At 41.0% G+C, this 13518-nt stretch overlaps 1 protein-coding gene across 2 annotated transcripts; it reads left to right on the top strand.

Annotated features, from left to right (window-relative positions):
* The first annotated feature begins 1477 nt into the window (after positions 1–1477).
* sltm (SAFB-like, transcription modulator) lies at positions 1478–13374 on the top strand. 2 transcript variants are annotated; one of them, XM_069174602.1, is made up of 20 exons: positions 1478–1622; positions 2765–2852; positions 2961–3016; positions 3720–3747; positions 5099–5813; positions 6410–6453; positions 6598–6707; positions 6804–6953; positions 7071–7183; positions 7263–7414; positions 7519–7619; positions 7728–7784; positions 7895–8049; positions 8154–8334; positions 9582–9706; positions 10353–10526; positions 10719–11021; positions 11126–11264; positions 11686–11840; positions 11931–13374. In XM_069174602.1, the coding sequence occupies exons 1-20, from the start codon at positions 1488–1490 to the stop codon at positions 12040–12042; spliced, it is 3093 nt and encodes a 1030-aa protein (XP_069030703.1). In that variant the 5' UTR covers positions 1478–1487; the 3' UTR covers positions 12043–13374. The 2 variants fall into 2 exon arrangements, with proteins under 2 accessions (XP_069030703.1, XP_069030702.1); XM_069174601.1 differs by having other exon boundaries at positions 10710–11021.
* Positions 13375–13518: the final 144 nt, after the last annotated feature.

The raw sequence follows: 13518 nt of genomic DNA, 5'->3' as shown, positions 1-13518 counted from the left end.
TCAAGAAGAGATCATAAGAACCACTGTGTAGTTATAGGTTTGTACTCCTGTTACTGATCATTCTGTAAATCTGTGCATTATTATTTTGCACCTTCCTTAAATCCTCGATTTTAAATACCAGCACGCCCACTAGTGGATATGTTTGATAAACTCAAATAGAAGATTCTCAAAAAAAATTAATTGCAAAATTGATATCAGCAATGGAGTTATCTTAACAAGAATCCGCGGTGGACGTGAGAAACCCAATGAAAGGCAGACATCTCATTATCTATACTGGCACTGAGACGAATGAATAATCCCCCAAACTATAAATTATTCATAAATAACATACAATAACAATGCCTATCCAGACTGCAAGGAGTCATTATCTGAGATGAGGGTGATGGTCACTTTTGAATGGGTGAGATGCTGCTGCTGAAAATCGATGGTACCACCCATACACTGACTGTTTTTTACCCGCTATCATGAACATACTACAGAAACAAGTTAAATTGAAATTGCCTTCCTTCATGATAAATACAAGCACATAAGGTAATAATGTTGTACATAAAGAGTTCTAGTCCCACCTGCCTTTTGTTAAATGGTGTGAGGATAACTTCCTTAATGTATATCACAAACTAAGAAACTAATCATTGATTAAAAGTACTAACAAACCAAAAGCGAGCATTATACATTGTGTGAATGTTAAACTTCTAGACACATATAAGTATTTAGGAACAGTGTTCAAGTCTCAACACAGAGTCGGTTGTAAAGTGTTGACAACAAAGAACTCACTGTTAAAACTTAACTCTTTTTTTTGTCTGTGATACCATTAACGGCACTGCCAAACACTTTGGATGTGGTCCTCATGAATGTTTGTGTGTGCTGACTTTTGCTGGAACAATTATTATGCCAACTACAAATACAATGATATTTAATTAGCACATGAAAATTGACAAATTACACAACAAAATTGTTGATGTATTTATTTTGTAGAATATAAACTGGTGATGTCACAGTATGCTATGCAAATTCAGTTCTTGTTCAGTTTAAGTAAGATCGCCAAATTTAGGGCGGTGCATACTGAGTTTGGTGTGCATGTGAGATGTATCGCTCATGGTTAAGTGCAAAGTTATGGAATTAAAATGTAATTGTGTCTCTGGCATGTTACAGTGACAGCAAGTCTCTCAGTTTTGCCATTTATCAACCTGCTGCATTCTGCTATTTATTTTTTTTACCCATTAAATGACGTAAAGTTAGACAGTGAAGTGTCTCAGAATTAAATGAATGACATTTAAACGGAAATTTGAAATACAATTGGTTCCCGGAGCAGGTTATGGACATATTCTTTCTCTTCTATACAGTCACTGGCTCAGTAGGTGCCTTAACACTTGGTGGCGTTGCGATACAGTCTATGGTTGCGATTTATAACGACAACCACCAAAACCAACGAAGAAGAAGCTAAGCAAACAGACTGCGCACGCACACTCCAGTAATCTTGAGGTAAAATGGCGTCGGGTGCCATTTCAATGGAGTCCAAGAGGATATCAGAATTACGAGTTGTTGATCTAAAATCTGAGCTGAAACGAAGGAATTTGGACACCTCAGGTGTAAAGAGCGTTCTTCTTACAAGACTGAGACAGGTAATTTAAACAGCGCTAACTCGTGTGAAAATGGTGAATAAGCTGGGATACACGATGCAGAGTGGCTAATGCTAATGCTAACCAATGTTGTTTAAGATGTTCTTTTAGCGTAACAAGGCAGGTTTAAACTGGTCAATGGCTTAGTTTAGCGTTGGCTGTTAAACTGCACCGCGATGTAAATAGCTACACACATACACCGGTCGGAAAATAAGTAATGTTATTTACTCGGGCTTGAATGACTACCGAGAGAAAGTGACATTGTAATGTAACGCATTATTGAACATTCACCTTAAATCATGAGATGCGTCAAAACAAGACACGAAAAGCCTGCGTGTTTGTCTGTGCCTCCAAACGACATTTAAATGAGGCTTTCTGGACGCTTTGAAGCTTCACGATGTCAAAACTGTGGACCACTTGGCTGAGATGCTTATCTTGCAGTGTCAGATTGGGCTGATTGCACGTGACCGACATCAACTGCTGAGAAAGAGGTGTAGCTCTTATTGTTGGATGCGTGGAGGTCCGCTCACATGCTCATATTGTGAATTTAAATCAACGATGTCCTGCAATTTCTTCGATTCACAATTTTCACATTGCACCATGTTGCATTACGTATATGAATTTAGATTAAATGTTTTCATCTTATGAAGTCGTAAGTGTAGATGAATCAAATAATAGATATCGTTTAGCTTGATTGTCGATTTAGTCCAAATTTGGGAGTGAAAATGTTTTTTTTTTTTTTTTGAATGCAGTTTTTAAAAAACAACACTGTCCAAACATTTTGGATTGAAATTCTTCTGTTGTCTCAAAGAAATGCATGTTTCTATTCTGATCTTTAATCAACTTTTGCAAAATAAAACCATTAATCTTCTGTCCTAAAGTGCAATTTGTGTACCATCAGCAGTTGAAATAGAATCAGCAGTGTGTGACTTTAATTAGTGATAGCTCAGGCGTGCACATTATATGACACAGCAAAAACAACTTGCCCCTTTTTCTCAAGAGTGATGTGGTGAATTGTGGATCCATTACGCTGCTGCAAACGTGGCTAAGGTCCCAACTAACTGCATTCAATGATATTTTGATCATATCTAGCTCACATTGTGTGTGAACCAGTTTTTTTTCATTAAATAACTTTTTTTTTTTAGGCTATTGAGGATGAAGGTGGTGACCCGGAAAACATTCAAATCCAGCTTTCAACTGATGCATCAACTCGGAAAAGTGGAAAAGCCAAGGGTAATTTTGGTTTTAATTTCCTCTTGGAGTCAGGTTATCTAAGAAAGTTCACATGTTGTTCAAGTTTTTCATGCTGAATTTTCATTGTTTGTTTATTTAATCTTTTAGGGAAAAGAGTGGATTCAGATGTGGACACCACAGCAGAAGAAGATGTTTTGTCCAAGGTGACTGTGCCATGCGTTTCTGTTGACCACAGCTGTTGCGTCTTCGCTCTCTTTTGCGAAAATGTCTAGATATTAGTATATAGTATGGCATATGAAAAAAATCAGCAGTGACTTGTTTAAGTGTGTGCTTTAAGGAATGCTGTTCCCATGGTTAGTTTCAATCCAAGGCAAACCTGAATTTATCTAAATTTTGGGCTCCCCATGGGAGGCCACATGAACATATGTACATTCTAACAAGCATCACAGTCTGAAAATATGTTTGACAGGAAGCAGTTAAGATGCTTGTAGGTCAAACTTAGAAATGTTGTTTACCAACTTCTTCCACCTGAATTCAGACCTTTTCCTCAGTCTTATTTAACATGATAATTCAATACAAAGCCACAAACTTGATTTACACTGAAACTTCCTTCATGTGATTCTGAAAAATGATTGGGAAAAGTTGAGACTCTGAATTTATCAACACACATCTTGTAGTTTTCAGAGGAGAATTCTGACTTTTGGAAAATTAAAAGACTAATTCTTTGAACTTTTATGTGGGACTTGATATAGGGCCCATACATTTATAATATGTACACTTCTGTACAAGAAAACCATCAAAATACTTAAAACAATTTCTTCTGTATGCATAGCTGTGATTAACTTTTGTTCTTGTGCATGCTGCATTGAAAAAATTGTTGACTCACCTCTGTGTTTTCTCTTCTAGGAAAATGAAGAATATGAATCAGAAAAGGGTATGTATGCCGGTACACTAATGGCCCATGCTAATATTAGGTTGTTTCTTTTTTACAGCTAACACATATGATGACAAGAAACTCCTGGTAGAAAGTATAACTTGTATCTAGTGGTATTTCATGCCACTCCACTACCTAGGTCACAAAAGGTCATCAAATGGAGCAACAAAGATATGATTAATGGAGACATTTCTGAATTACGACTCAAGGTTTTTTTGTTGTTGTTACACACATTAATTATTGGATCTGGGTTGGCTTGATTTAGGTAACCAATTTCCTTGGATTACTCATCATATTGTAAAGATATTGTTTGCTTCATTGGATTTCCTCTGGGATTCAACCTTCTACATTCCCCAAGGAAATGAAGAATTTACAAGCTGACGTTTGGTTATGTCCAATGAATTGGAAGAAGCAGCAACTTCCAGGATTTGAGGATCATTGTACTTTCCTGTTGACATTGTGATTGGGAACATGGTGGGACCGACCAGTGAGAAGTGTACTGGGTAAATCTGAATACTTCACACCCTTTGCCACAGGAATCAGGCACCTTTATGACAGGTCCTGTCAGGAGAGACGGCCTGTTAATGAGGTTGGCATTTGGATTAGCTCAAGGACTGCTCGACTCCTCGAAACACTGTGTAGATGCAGAGGCCTTGTGTCGGGAGGCAACAGAAAGATCAAGAGACTTCATAAATTTGGCGCAGATGTCTTCCATGAAAAAAACTGATGTTTCCCACACAGCTGACTGCAGCTGCAGCATGATGTGTGCAGTGAAGACATTTTACAAAACATACAACATGGCCTGAGATTGGCATGGACAGACCGTTTCACCGTTTTGCACACTGTGTGTACTGTTCACTGGATACATGAGAGCAGGTTGGATTTGACGATTAAATATCATTTTGATGACGTTAATTGATGAAGACATTTTGAAGGATGTTGAAGATTTCCCCCAAAATTGAGGCGACTTTCCATGGACTGGCAAGCTGGAGATGCATTTTACATAATGGAGAACACTGAAGGATGAACTGCTGAGTTTTCCGTCTCATTGGGACTTTGTCAAAAGATTTGCTTCTGGAGAGTTGTCAAACATCGCAGGAGGCATCTGGAACTTCACGTTCACGATGAATTATGGATCAATACTTCACATTTCTCAAGAGAGGAAGATCACGGAATCATCCCCCAATTTCAATGAAGATTGTGTGTTTTGTGTCCTCCTGTGGTGTCTACGCCCTCGATGACCATTAACACTAAATGTGCTTTATATTCTACTTTTTAAGTCAAGTAACATGCGACATGTCAATGTTAAAAGTTGTGTTTTTGCCATGTTTATCCTTGTTAAATCCCTCAGATGTAACTGATACAGATGATGGTACTCGTGAAAATTCTAAGCCTGCACCATGTGAGGACAGCCTCGCTCACTCTGAGGCTGAGCCCGAATCAGAAGCTGTGACGGCTGAGGCTGATTCAGAGCCTGAGACTGAGGCAGACGCGGAGGCTGACCCGGATGCTGACCCAGAGGCAGACACAGATGCAGACGTGGAGGCTGACCCAGATGCAGACGTGGAGGCTGACCCAGATGCAGACGAGGAGGCTGACCTAGAGGCAGACGTGGAGGCTGATCCAGAGGTGGATGAGGGCGCTGACCCAGAGATGGATGAGGAGACTGAGCCAGAGCTGGAGACCGAACTGTCTGAGATGGATGCTGAAGCCATGATTTCCTCTAAAGAAGCCGAGGATGATCACCTGTCCGTCTCAATCCCAAATGAAGATGCCATCACCCTAGATGTTGATGGCGACGATCTCCTGGAAACAGGTAAACATGTGAAACTTCCAGATCCAGAGGCAGAGAAGGGCACTGATGAGCCAGAGGCCTCTGCTGAGACGGGCCCAGATGATGACATGAAGGCGGAAGAGATCGATGGTAAGAAAGAGGATGGATCCCGAGGTGAGCCCATGAAGAAAGACGGCAGAGACGCCTTGAAGAAAGCTGAAACGGGAGATAAAGAAAAGGATTCTGGGAAGAAAGGCCCCTCCGCTACTGGGGCATCAGGTCAAGCAAAGAGGTTTGTCTTTCTATGTCAGTTCTTTGATACTACTACCAAGTCCAGCTCACTAAGAACGCAACATTGTGGGTAGCCTCAAGATTTTTTTTTTTCTTTTTGCCATAAGGGAAATGTTCACTGATGTACCTAATCCTGCCATTTACTACTTTGGTTTATTTCTCTGAAGTTGGTTAAATTGTGACGTTAACCAGGAGCTGAGAAAACAACTTTTATTTTGTTACTTTGACCTTCACACCAGTTTTAAAGCCTTTTCCAGTTTCTACCCAAGGCACTGTAAAAGAGCATTAGTCTCCGTGATGACAGTTTTTTTTTTCTTTTTGGTCAAATGATTCACTGAAGTTGAACAAACCTCCGAAGATTTCATTGGTCCAGGGAATAAATTGGCTGACAACCTGACCCATCTCACCACTGGAAAAAGCAATGACGCCTTTGAGCCATTGGTTCAGATCCACGCCTTGCCTAAAGGACTTTTTTTTCCCCCTCAACAAATCAAAATATGTTGTTTTGCTCTGCTAGATGTATGTGCGTCACTTCACATCAAGGTTTTATTTACCTTCCCTCATTTCCTGTTTGTTGTTGCAACATTTTCTTTGTAGCTCTTCTGGAGACAGAGATGGAAAAGCTGCAAAAGATGAAAAGGGTAAGATGTTGTCCAAAGGTTTTTTAAAAAAAACCCAGAAAGCACTTTTCTTGTTCCATCAACATGACGCAGGTTTTTTTTTTTTTTTTTTTTTTTTTAATCATCAATTACTGCTAAATGTGTTGTGGGTAATGTTTTTATCAGGAGCTGTCAGCAGCAGCAACAGCAGCTCTTCTCGTAACATATGGGTGAGCGGCCTGTCTTCAAACACCAAAGCAGCTGATCTAAAGAACTTGTTTGGCAAATATGGGAAGGTAAATAATCTGCAGGTTTTTGGGGTTTGAATTACTTATTTTGAAAAAAATCTGAGGAATTTTATACTCCATGTTACAGAAAGCTGTTTCCAACAGGTTTTAAGTGCCAAGGTGGTCACAAATGCTCGCAGTCCTGGTTCAAAATGTTACGGCTTGGTGACAATGTCCTCCAGCACAGAGGTGACGCGGTGCATATCCCACCTTGACTGTACGGAGCTCCATGGACAGCAGATATACGTTGAAAGGGTAAGTTAGGACACTGATGTTGAGTCAGAATGGTTTTTGAACTGATCTGATGCCGCTCTATTCATGGAAGAAGCTGTGGGCATGTGTCAGTAATATTTCGCTGTCTGTGTGTTTCAGGCCAAAAATGATCCGTTCAAAAAGGAGCCCTCAAAGAAGGAAGCAGAGGACAAAGCGGGTTCCAGCAAATCAAACGATAAGCGCAGCTCCGCTGGGACAAAGTTAACTAACAAGTGAGTGTCAGGAAAAGTTGAAATGTTAATCCTCTGTTGACCGAAACACAATTTAACCTTTTGTTAATTTTGCGTTTAGAGCACTACCGTCTCACAAAAAGGAAGACAAGAAACTCTCAGAAAAAGACAAAGATGCATCCAAGAAACAGGAGCCCAAAAGCGTGAAATCTGAATCCGTTTCATCGAGCTCAGGACCAGATTCTTCAAAGAAAGATGACAGAAAACATGGCCGTAGGTTTTAGTCCTCTTTTCAACATTTTCATTTAGAGAATCAAGTGTAGTTTATTAATTGGCAGGTTTCTCTTCTCTCTGGTTAATATTTGCTTGTTTTCTAGGGGCAAAGAGTCCAGGCAAGATTATGATGATCGATCACACCAAGGGAGATTCAAATTTTGGCAAAATGAGACCTTTCAGAAGGGGAAGGTATTTTGATAAAGTAAGAGCTTTTATTTGTATTTGATTTAAATATGTTTCTTTATTTAAAAGATATTTTTAATTTGTTGTATGAGGATGTTAAATGAGAGTCTGTTTGCTAATTTTTCAGCCCTTTATCAACACCAACATTCAAAGACGGCCAAAATGGTTGATTCCTCCTGAAGAGGTATAAAATTCTTGGTACTATGGACCTACTCTATATTGTACTATTTGTGTTTAACAAGTTTCATTTAGTTGTTTTGCTTTTTAACTTAAATTTCTATTTTCCCCTCTCAGTTGGAGATGATGAAGGACAAACAGCGTCCTTTTGTTAACAGGGTGGATGAGAGAGACATCTTGCCCTTTGAGAAAATGAAGGAGCAGAAGGAGCTGAGGATGCGTGAACGGATGGCTCGTCTGGAACGTGTCCGTAGAGCCGTCGAGTTGCGCAGGTAGCCTAGAACAATTATAGTTGCCACGTGTAGTGGGCTTAAAATGAAGAGTTCCCTGGATGTTTTGATTGTTGTTCTAAGATGAGGGATTGTTTTGTCTTCAGGCGGCGGGAAATCGCAGAACAAGAACGGCGGGAGCGGGAGCGTGTTCGTCTGATACGGGAACGTGAAGAACGGGAGAACCTGCTGCGAGAGCGCCAGAGACTGGAGATGGAAAGACAAAAATTGGAAAGAGAGCGCTTGGAAAGGGAGAGGCTTGAGAGAGAGAGTCTGCGTATAGTGCAGGTACACTGAGCATGAACAAATTCCCCCGCTTCAGACTGCAACCGTATTCTTTTTTTCTTCTACACAACACGAGGGCAAATCAAAAGGTTCCGAGACAGGAAAAAGATTTAACCCTAAAGAAGTAATTGGTACACATTTGGTCGCTCGATCATCATCAGTTCCTGAGTTACTCACATTTTGACGAGTGCGTCGTCGATTCCTCCATGGACGTGACCAGACGGCGCATGTCAGATTTTGTATCAAACTCTGGAAATCGGCAACGGAGACTCTTGCAATGCTTCAGCAGGGCTGCGACCATGAAGCAACGAGCCTGGAGACATCTTCTTAGTGACATTCACGTTTCCGAAGGGCAGAACGTCACCGTCCAAAACGGAAAAAAGCGCATTAGTTCAGGCGACCAGGCGGGTTTTCTTTGACATTGGCGGGGCTGTGAGCCGTGAATTCATCCCTACGATGATCGGAGTGAAACCACGGAGCTCTGCTGGGATGTTCTGAGGCGTCTGATGGAAAACGTTGAGTTCAAATGACCCAAACTGTGGCGATGGCACTGGGTTCTCCAACATGATGATGCGCCCGCTGACCGCAATGAAAAGGCACAAGTTTCTACCCACAACAACACAATCGTAGCTCCTCGCCACTCCTACTCACCAAATTTGGCTCCCTGTGACTTCTTTCTGTTCCCCAGAAATTGTTCACAAGCTTTGATGATTGCTTTCTGATAAAGTTTCAGGTGCGTAAAACATCGCCGACACATCCGCTCCAATGCTCACAAAAATGTGTTTACCTCGGGAAGTGATGATGATGAAGTGACGAAATTTGTACCAGTTACTCATCAGGATTTTATCTTTATCCTGCTCTGTCTATGTCATGGTGCTGGGCTCCGTGGTGGCCTCTGAACTTACTGATTTACCCTCGTAAACATCATGGCTTCATCAAGATGCTCTGTTTTGAATTGTGCTGGCTCTTGTGTTTCCAGCAGTTGCCTCAACAAAGTTAAAGCCTGATACTTTAAACCTGGACCACAACAGGATGTGGCCTAATCTCTGCAGAGATTTTGCTCTGCAGCTCCGTTTCCAATGAGTTTGTGATGTAAAGACAGCACTAGCCTGTTAAGTGAGAAAGACGAAGAGATGACTTGTTTATGAAATAATTTTTAGAGTGGTGTTAAAACCGTATGAATCATATTACTCCTTGTAATAAAACGATTTCCACGTCTCTCTAATCATTTTTATTATTGCCCCTTTCAGGAAAGGCGTAAAGAGGCCGAGCGCATGGCACGTGAGCGAGAGGAGCTGCGGAGGCAGCAGGAGCAGCTTCGTTATGAGCAAGAAAAGAGAAACAACCTCAAGAGAGGCCGTGAAGTGGATCACGGGTATATGCAATTTTTGTCCATAAGCAGTTTTACGATGTGGTGAGATTATGACCAGAATTTTTGGACATTTGTGGGTTTCAAACTTGTATGGTTGCAGCATTTAACCCGGACCTTTAATCCAGCGATATATATTGCCTATGAACTGGGAAGTCAAGTAACAGGAAGGGAAACGGAGATATCTGTCTATGCGGATCCAGAACACTCTGCAAGAGACAAATTGTCATCATTGTAAATGAGAATTGGTTCTCAATTGATATTACCTGGTTAAATAAAGGTCAAATAAAAATATAGGTCAAAATTTCACTATGAATATTGGTGAATAAATAGATTTTTTTTTTTTTTTTTTTTTTATTCAAAGGTCATTTTTGTTCATTTAAAGTTTTTGTACCAAAGCTAATTGCCCTTTTTGAGTAAATGTACAGTATGTTTTTGAACCGACTGTCTGGAAGTTTCACATCAATTGTGGTTCAAGATATCACTTTATTAATTAATCATTTAGTCGTCATCATCAGTTATGTCATTGTTTTTCCACATACTTCCCATCCATGATATTGTGTTTATATAGTGACAGAAAATATCACGTACTAATACTACAGTATGACCCAAGCTCATGACTCATGAGGGATGTCGGTACTTCATGTTTCAGTCGGAGAGACAATCCCTATTGGAACGGCAACAAGAAGATGCAGTCCGAGTCTGAGGTCCGTTTGAACCAAGGCTCCAACTACAGCCGGCAACAGAACCGCTTTTCAAACTTCAACCCCAGAGAGAGAGGTCGATTTCCAGAAGCTGCAGCCGTACAGCCCAACACGTATGACAGGTACAGGGTGTTTAAACTGAAGCAATTTAATGAGGATTCAAAGGGAAACATTTACTTCAGTTTGCTAAAGAGGGTTTAATAGGATATCAGAGCAGTCATAGACTTGTGGGTGATGTGTCCGTACTATTGCTAGTGTTGTTCTCTTTTCTGCCAATCACATTTGGTTCCTTTTCTTGTTTCGAGACGAAACAGGTTTGATGGTGAGCCAGATGTAAAGAAGAGTCGGCCTGCCCCTCACAGAGAAGCCGCTGGCTTTGATCGCTACCCCAAGAACTTTGAAACAGTCCGCAGAGCTGAGCCACCTCCTCCTCCACGCACTGAACTGCGGGACACCGACCGCAGGGACCGAGACGAGAGACGCCCCGCGCCCATGCACGACCGCCCTGTGGGAGCAAGAGCCACGATGCCTGGCATGTCGCACAACCGCGCACCCAGGGACGGAGGGCATGGATGGAAGAATGATGGAGGGATGAACTCCAACAAGGGAGATATACGGTAACAAAATCCAGTTTTTTTTTAAATTTTTTTTTACATGAAGCATGATTAGTTGACTGTTGTTTTTGAGAGCTAACTTGAAATTGTCTTTGTGGGTTGAGCAGAGGACCTATGCGCATGCGTGCAGAGCGATCGGGCAGAGACGGTCCAGGTCCTGCACTTAGAGGAGGTCCCTCAGTCAGCCGGGGAAGGAGCAACTTCAATGATAGAGATGAAGGCAGATCCATGGTGATGAGCAGTCAGGTCAGCTTATCCTCTGAAATAAGAGCTTCTCCTAAAAGTCTTAACATTAGTCAGACAGAAACACTATCTGCTTCCATTTGGATCTTTCCCCATTTTCGATAAATCACAAATATTCAGGGAATCCAGTCAAATGTGAGGATTTGCTGCTTTACTGTCTGTCCCATTTTCTGACAATTCTGAAAAATTCTGACTCTGACAATATAATTACAGTATCACTGTTGAAAGTAATCCTTTCTATTCTGCTGTAGAAATAACCAATATTCTTCATTGATGAAATATTGGTGTTTACACTTGTCAGACTCGTTAGATTTTACTCCGTGCGGAGGTATTGCAAACAAAGTTTCAGTCTTTAGTCAGAGTTCAGACATATATTTCCCATTTCATAGAGAGCCCTGACTCCAAGTCTCCTCTGTCTGTGCAGCCTTTCAGCTCCGGCCGCCAGGTCGTGGTGGAACGTCACAGCAGGGACCAGGGACTGAGGAAGGAGTGGCACGGTGGCTCTAGCTCCCAAGGCGGGGGCTTTCCAGACAATCGCAGGATGGGAGACACTCGGGGCAGCATGATGGCTCCCTCCAGGTATATCAAATATGCCAACAAATGATGAGGAAGCTGAATAGTGTGCCTCGCTCGCAGCCCTCTCAGACATTACCTATTGTCTCTCTGCAGTCACTCCTCGTCCGGAATGAGCCGAATTGTACAGATCACCAACAACTCCATTCCCAGCGGTGGCACCGTGGGTGGATTCAAGCCCTTCAAAGGAGCGCCGCGGCATTTCTAACCACAGCCAAATTCTGCCACTCTGAAAAACCGGAAAATTAGAAGACTTTTCTGAACTCTTTATTTTTTAGAATATCAACTGTTTTTGGTGGCACGTTTCTGGCCATATGGTTAATAATACCATTTTATTTTGTATAGACAAGTGTTTACCTCAGTGTAGGGTTTTTCCTGACGTACTGTTACCATCAAACAACCCTGTGCACAAGTTTTAATATTGATATATATAGGAAGATATTGTACAGCCGTAGGTCTTTGTAACAAGTTTTGAAGTGATGGTACAACTTCTCTTACTGAGTGTTGTATATACATTTTCAATAGCTTAGCATCACACTCAGATTTCCTGTGTAATATGTCTTATTTTAGTGTATTATGGAACTCGATGACAGGGATATACTAATTTGGATGTTTCCCTCAGGAATCAGATGATGATAAAAGTTTTTTTTTTTTTTTTTTTTTTTTTTTTTTTTTTTTTTTGTAAAGCCATACTTTGTGTGGATTTCCTGTTTTTGTTTTTTTAAGATGAGCGGGATTTGTTAAAACATCGATCTATAAAATAGCCTGCATTTTCGCAAAAATCTCTCATAGCTGTCACCTTCCAAAGTTTAAGTATCTACAGGTCTGAGTGCCTAAAAGGACCATGGGACATTATTTTATATTATAGTTCAATTTGAGTCTGTTAAATATGGTTCTGGTAGTTTGGGCGTTTCAGTCCGATCTCAGCTCACTTTGACTTTAGTGGGATGCTTATTACGTGGGCATCATTAAACCCTGTGATACTAACGGGAAGGACATCGATCGCAGCATGTGGAATGTTTGAATCTGGAAAATGTGGTACACATTAAAAGAAATGTGGCGTAGGAAAGGAAACTTACTGAACACTGACAATTCAGAGGAACAGGCATCGTGTCAGCTGTGACTCAACCAGCACCTTGCCTCTGAGGAGGAACCTCTACACTGTTAAATCTGTCATTTCAGAGCTATTTTTTGTTTGTTTTAATTTCACTTCACACTTGTCAAGCTTGTTGATCCTGTTACAGTTGGACCATTTGTGTACATCACGCATTCTTTACCCACACATAGGTTGTAAATGGTTTATGAAGTTTAATTAAAATATAAAAAACTGAATTTGCCGATTGGTTGGTTATGGCTGCTTCCTGACTCCAAGGTGAATCCTTCACCCTAAACCTTGTGTAATGACGCATTTGGAAATCTCACGAAGCAGCATCAAAGGGAAGAATTTAATTTAAAGTTTCTTTTCCTGATGTAATGTGCATTTTTTGATTTTCTTCATTTTCCTTCAATGTCTGGCTTGAAATATAAGTTTTAACGTGTCTCTTTCCGTACTCGTTCCGTGCCGCACAACTCACTTGCCACTATCTGATACAGTGTCCCTGGGTTTCCATGGAGTTTGCTGTGGCTTTTGCAGTCATTTGTGGTGTCTCAGACATGTATTTACACTGTCAACACATGAACGTCA

Source organism: Embiotoca jacksoni, unplaced genomic scaffold, assembly GCF_022577435.1.
Source record: "Embiotoca jacksoni isolate LCO1_2020_lvr unplaced genomic scaffold, fEmbJac1.0.p SCAF_6, whole genome shotgun sequence".
NCBI classification, from domain to species: domain Eukaryota; kingdom Metazoa; phylum Chordata; class Actinopteri; family Embiotocidae; genus Embiotoca; species Embiotoca jacksoni.
This window is presented reverse-complemented; position numbering and strand designations above follow the sequence as displayed.

Excerpts from the sequence above, each read along its gene's own strand:
- sltm (XM_069174601.1), top strand. The coding sequence starts at position 1,488 with ATGGCGTCGGGTGCCATTTCAATGGAGTCCAAGAGGATATCAGAATTA. Across the intron at positions 1,623-2,764 it reads TTCTTACAAGACTGAGACAG|GCTATTGAGGATGAAGGTGG; the intron begins GTAATTTAAACA and ends TTTTTTTTTTAG. Across the intron at positions 7,785-7,894 it reads GGTTGATTCCTCCTGAAGAG|TTGGAGATGATGAAGGACAA; the intron begins GTATAAAATTCT and ends TTCCCCTCTCAG.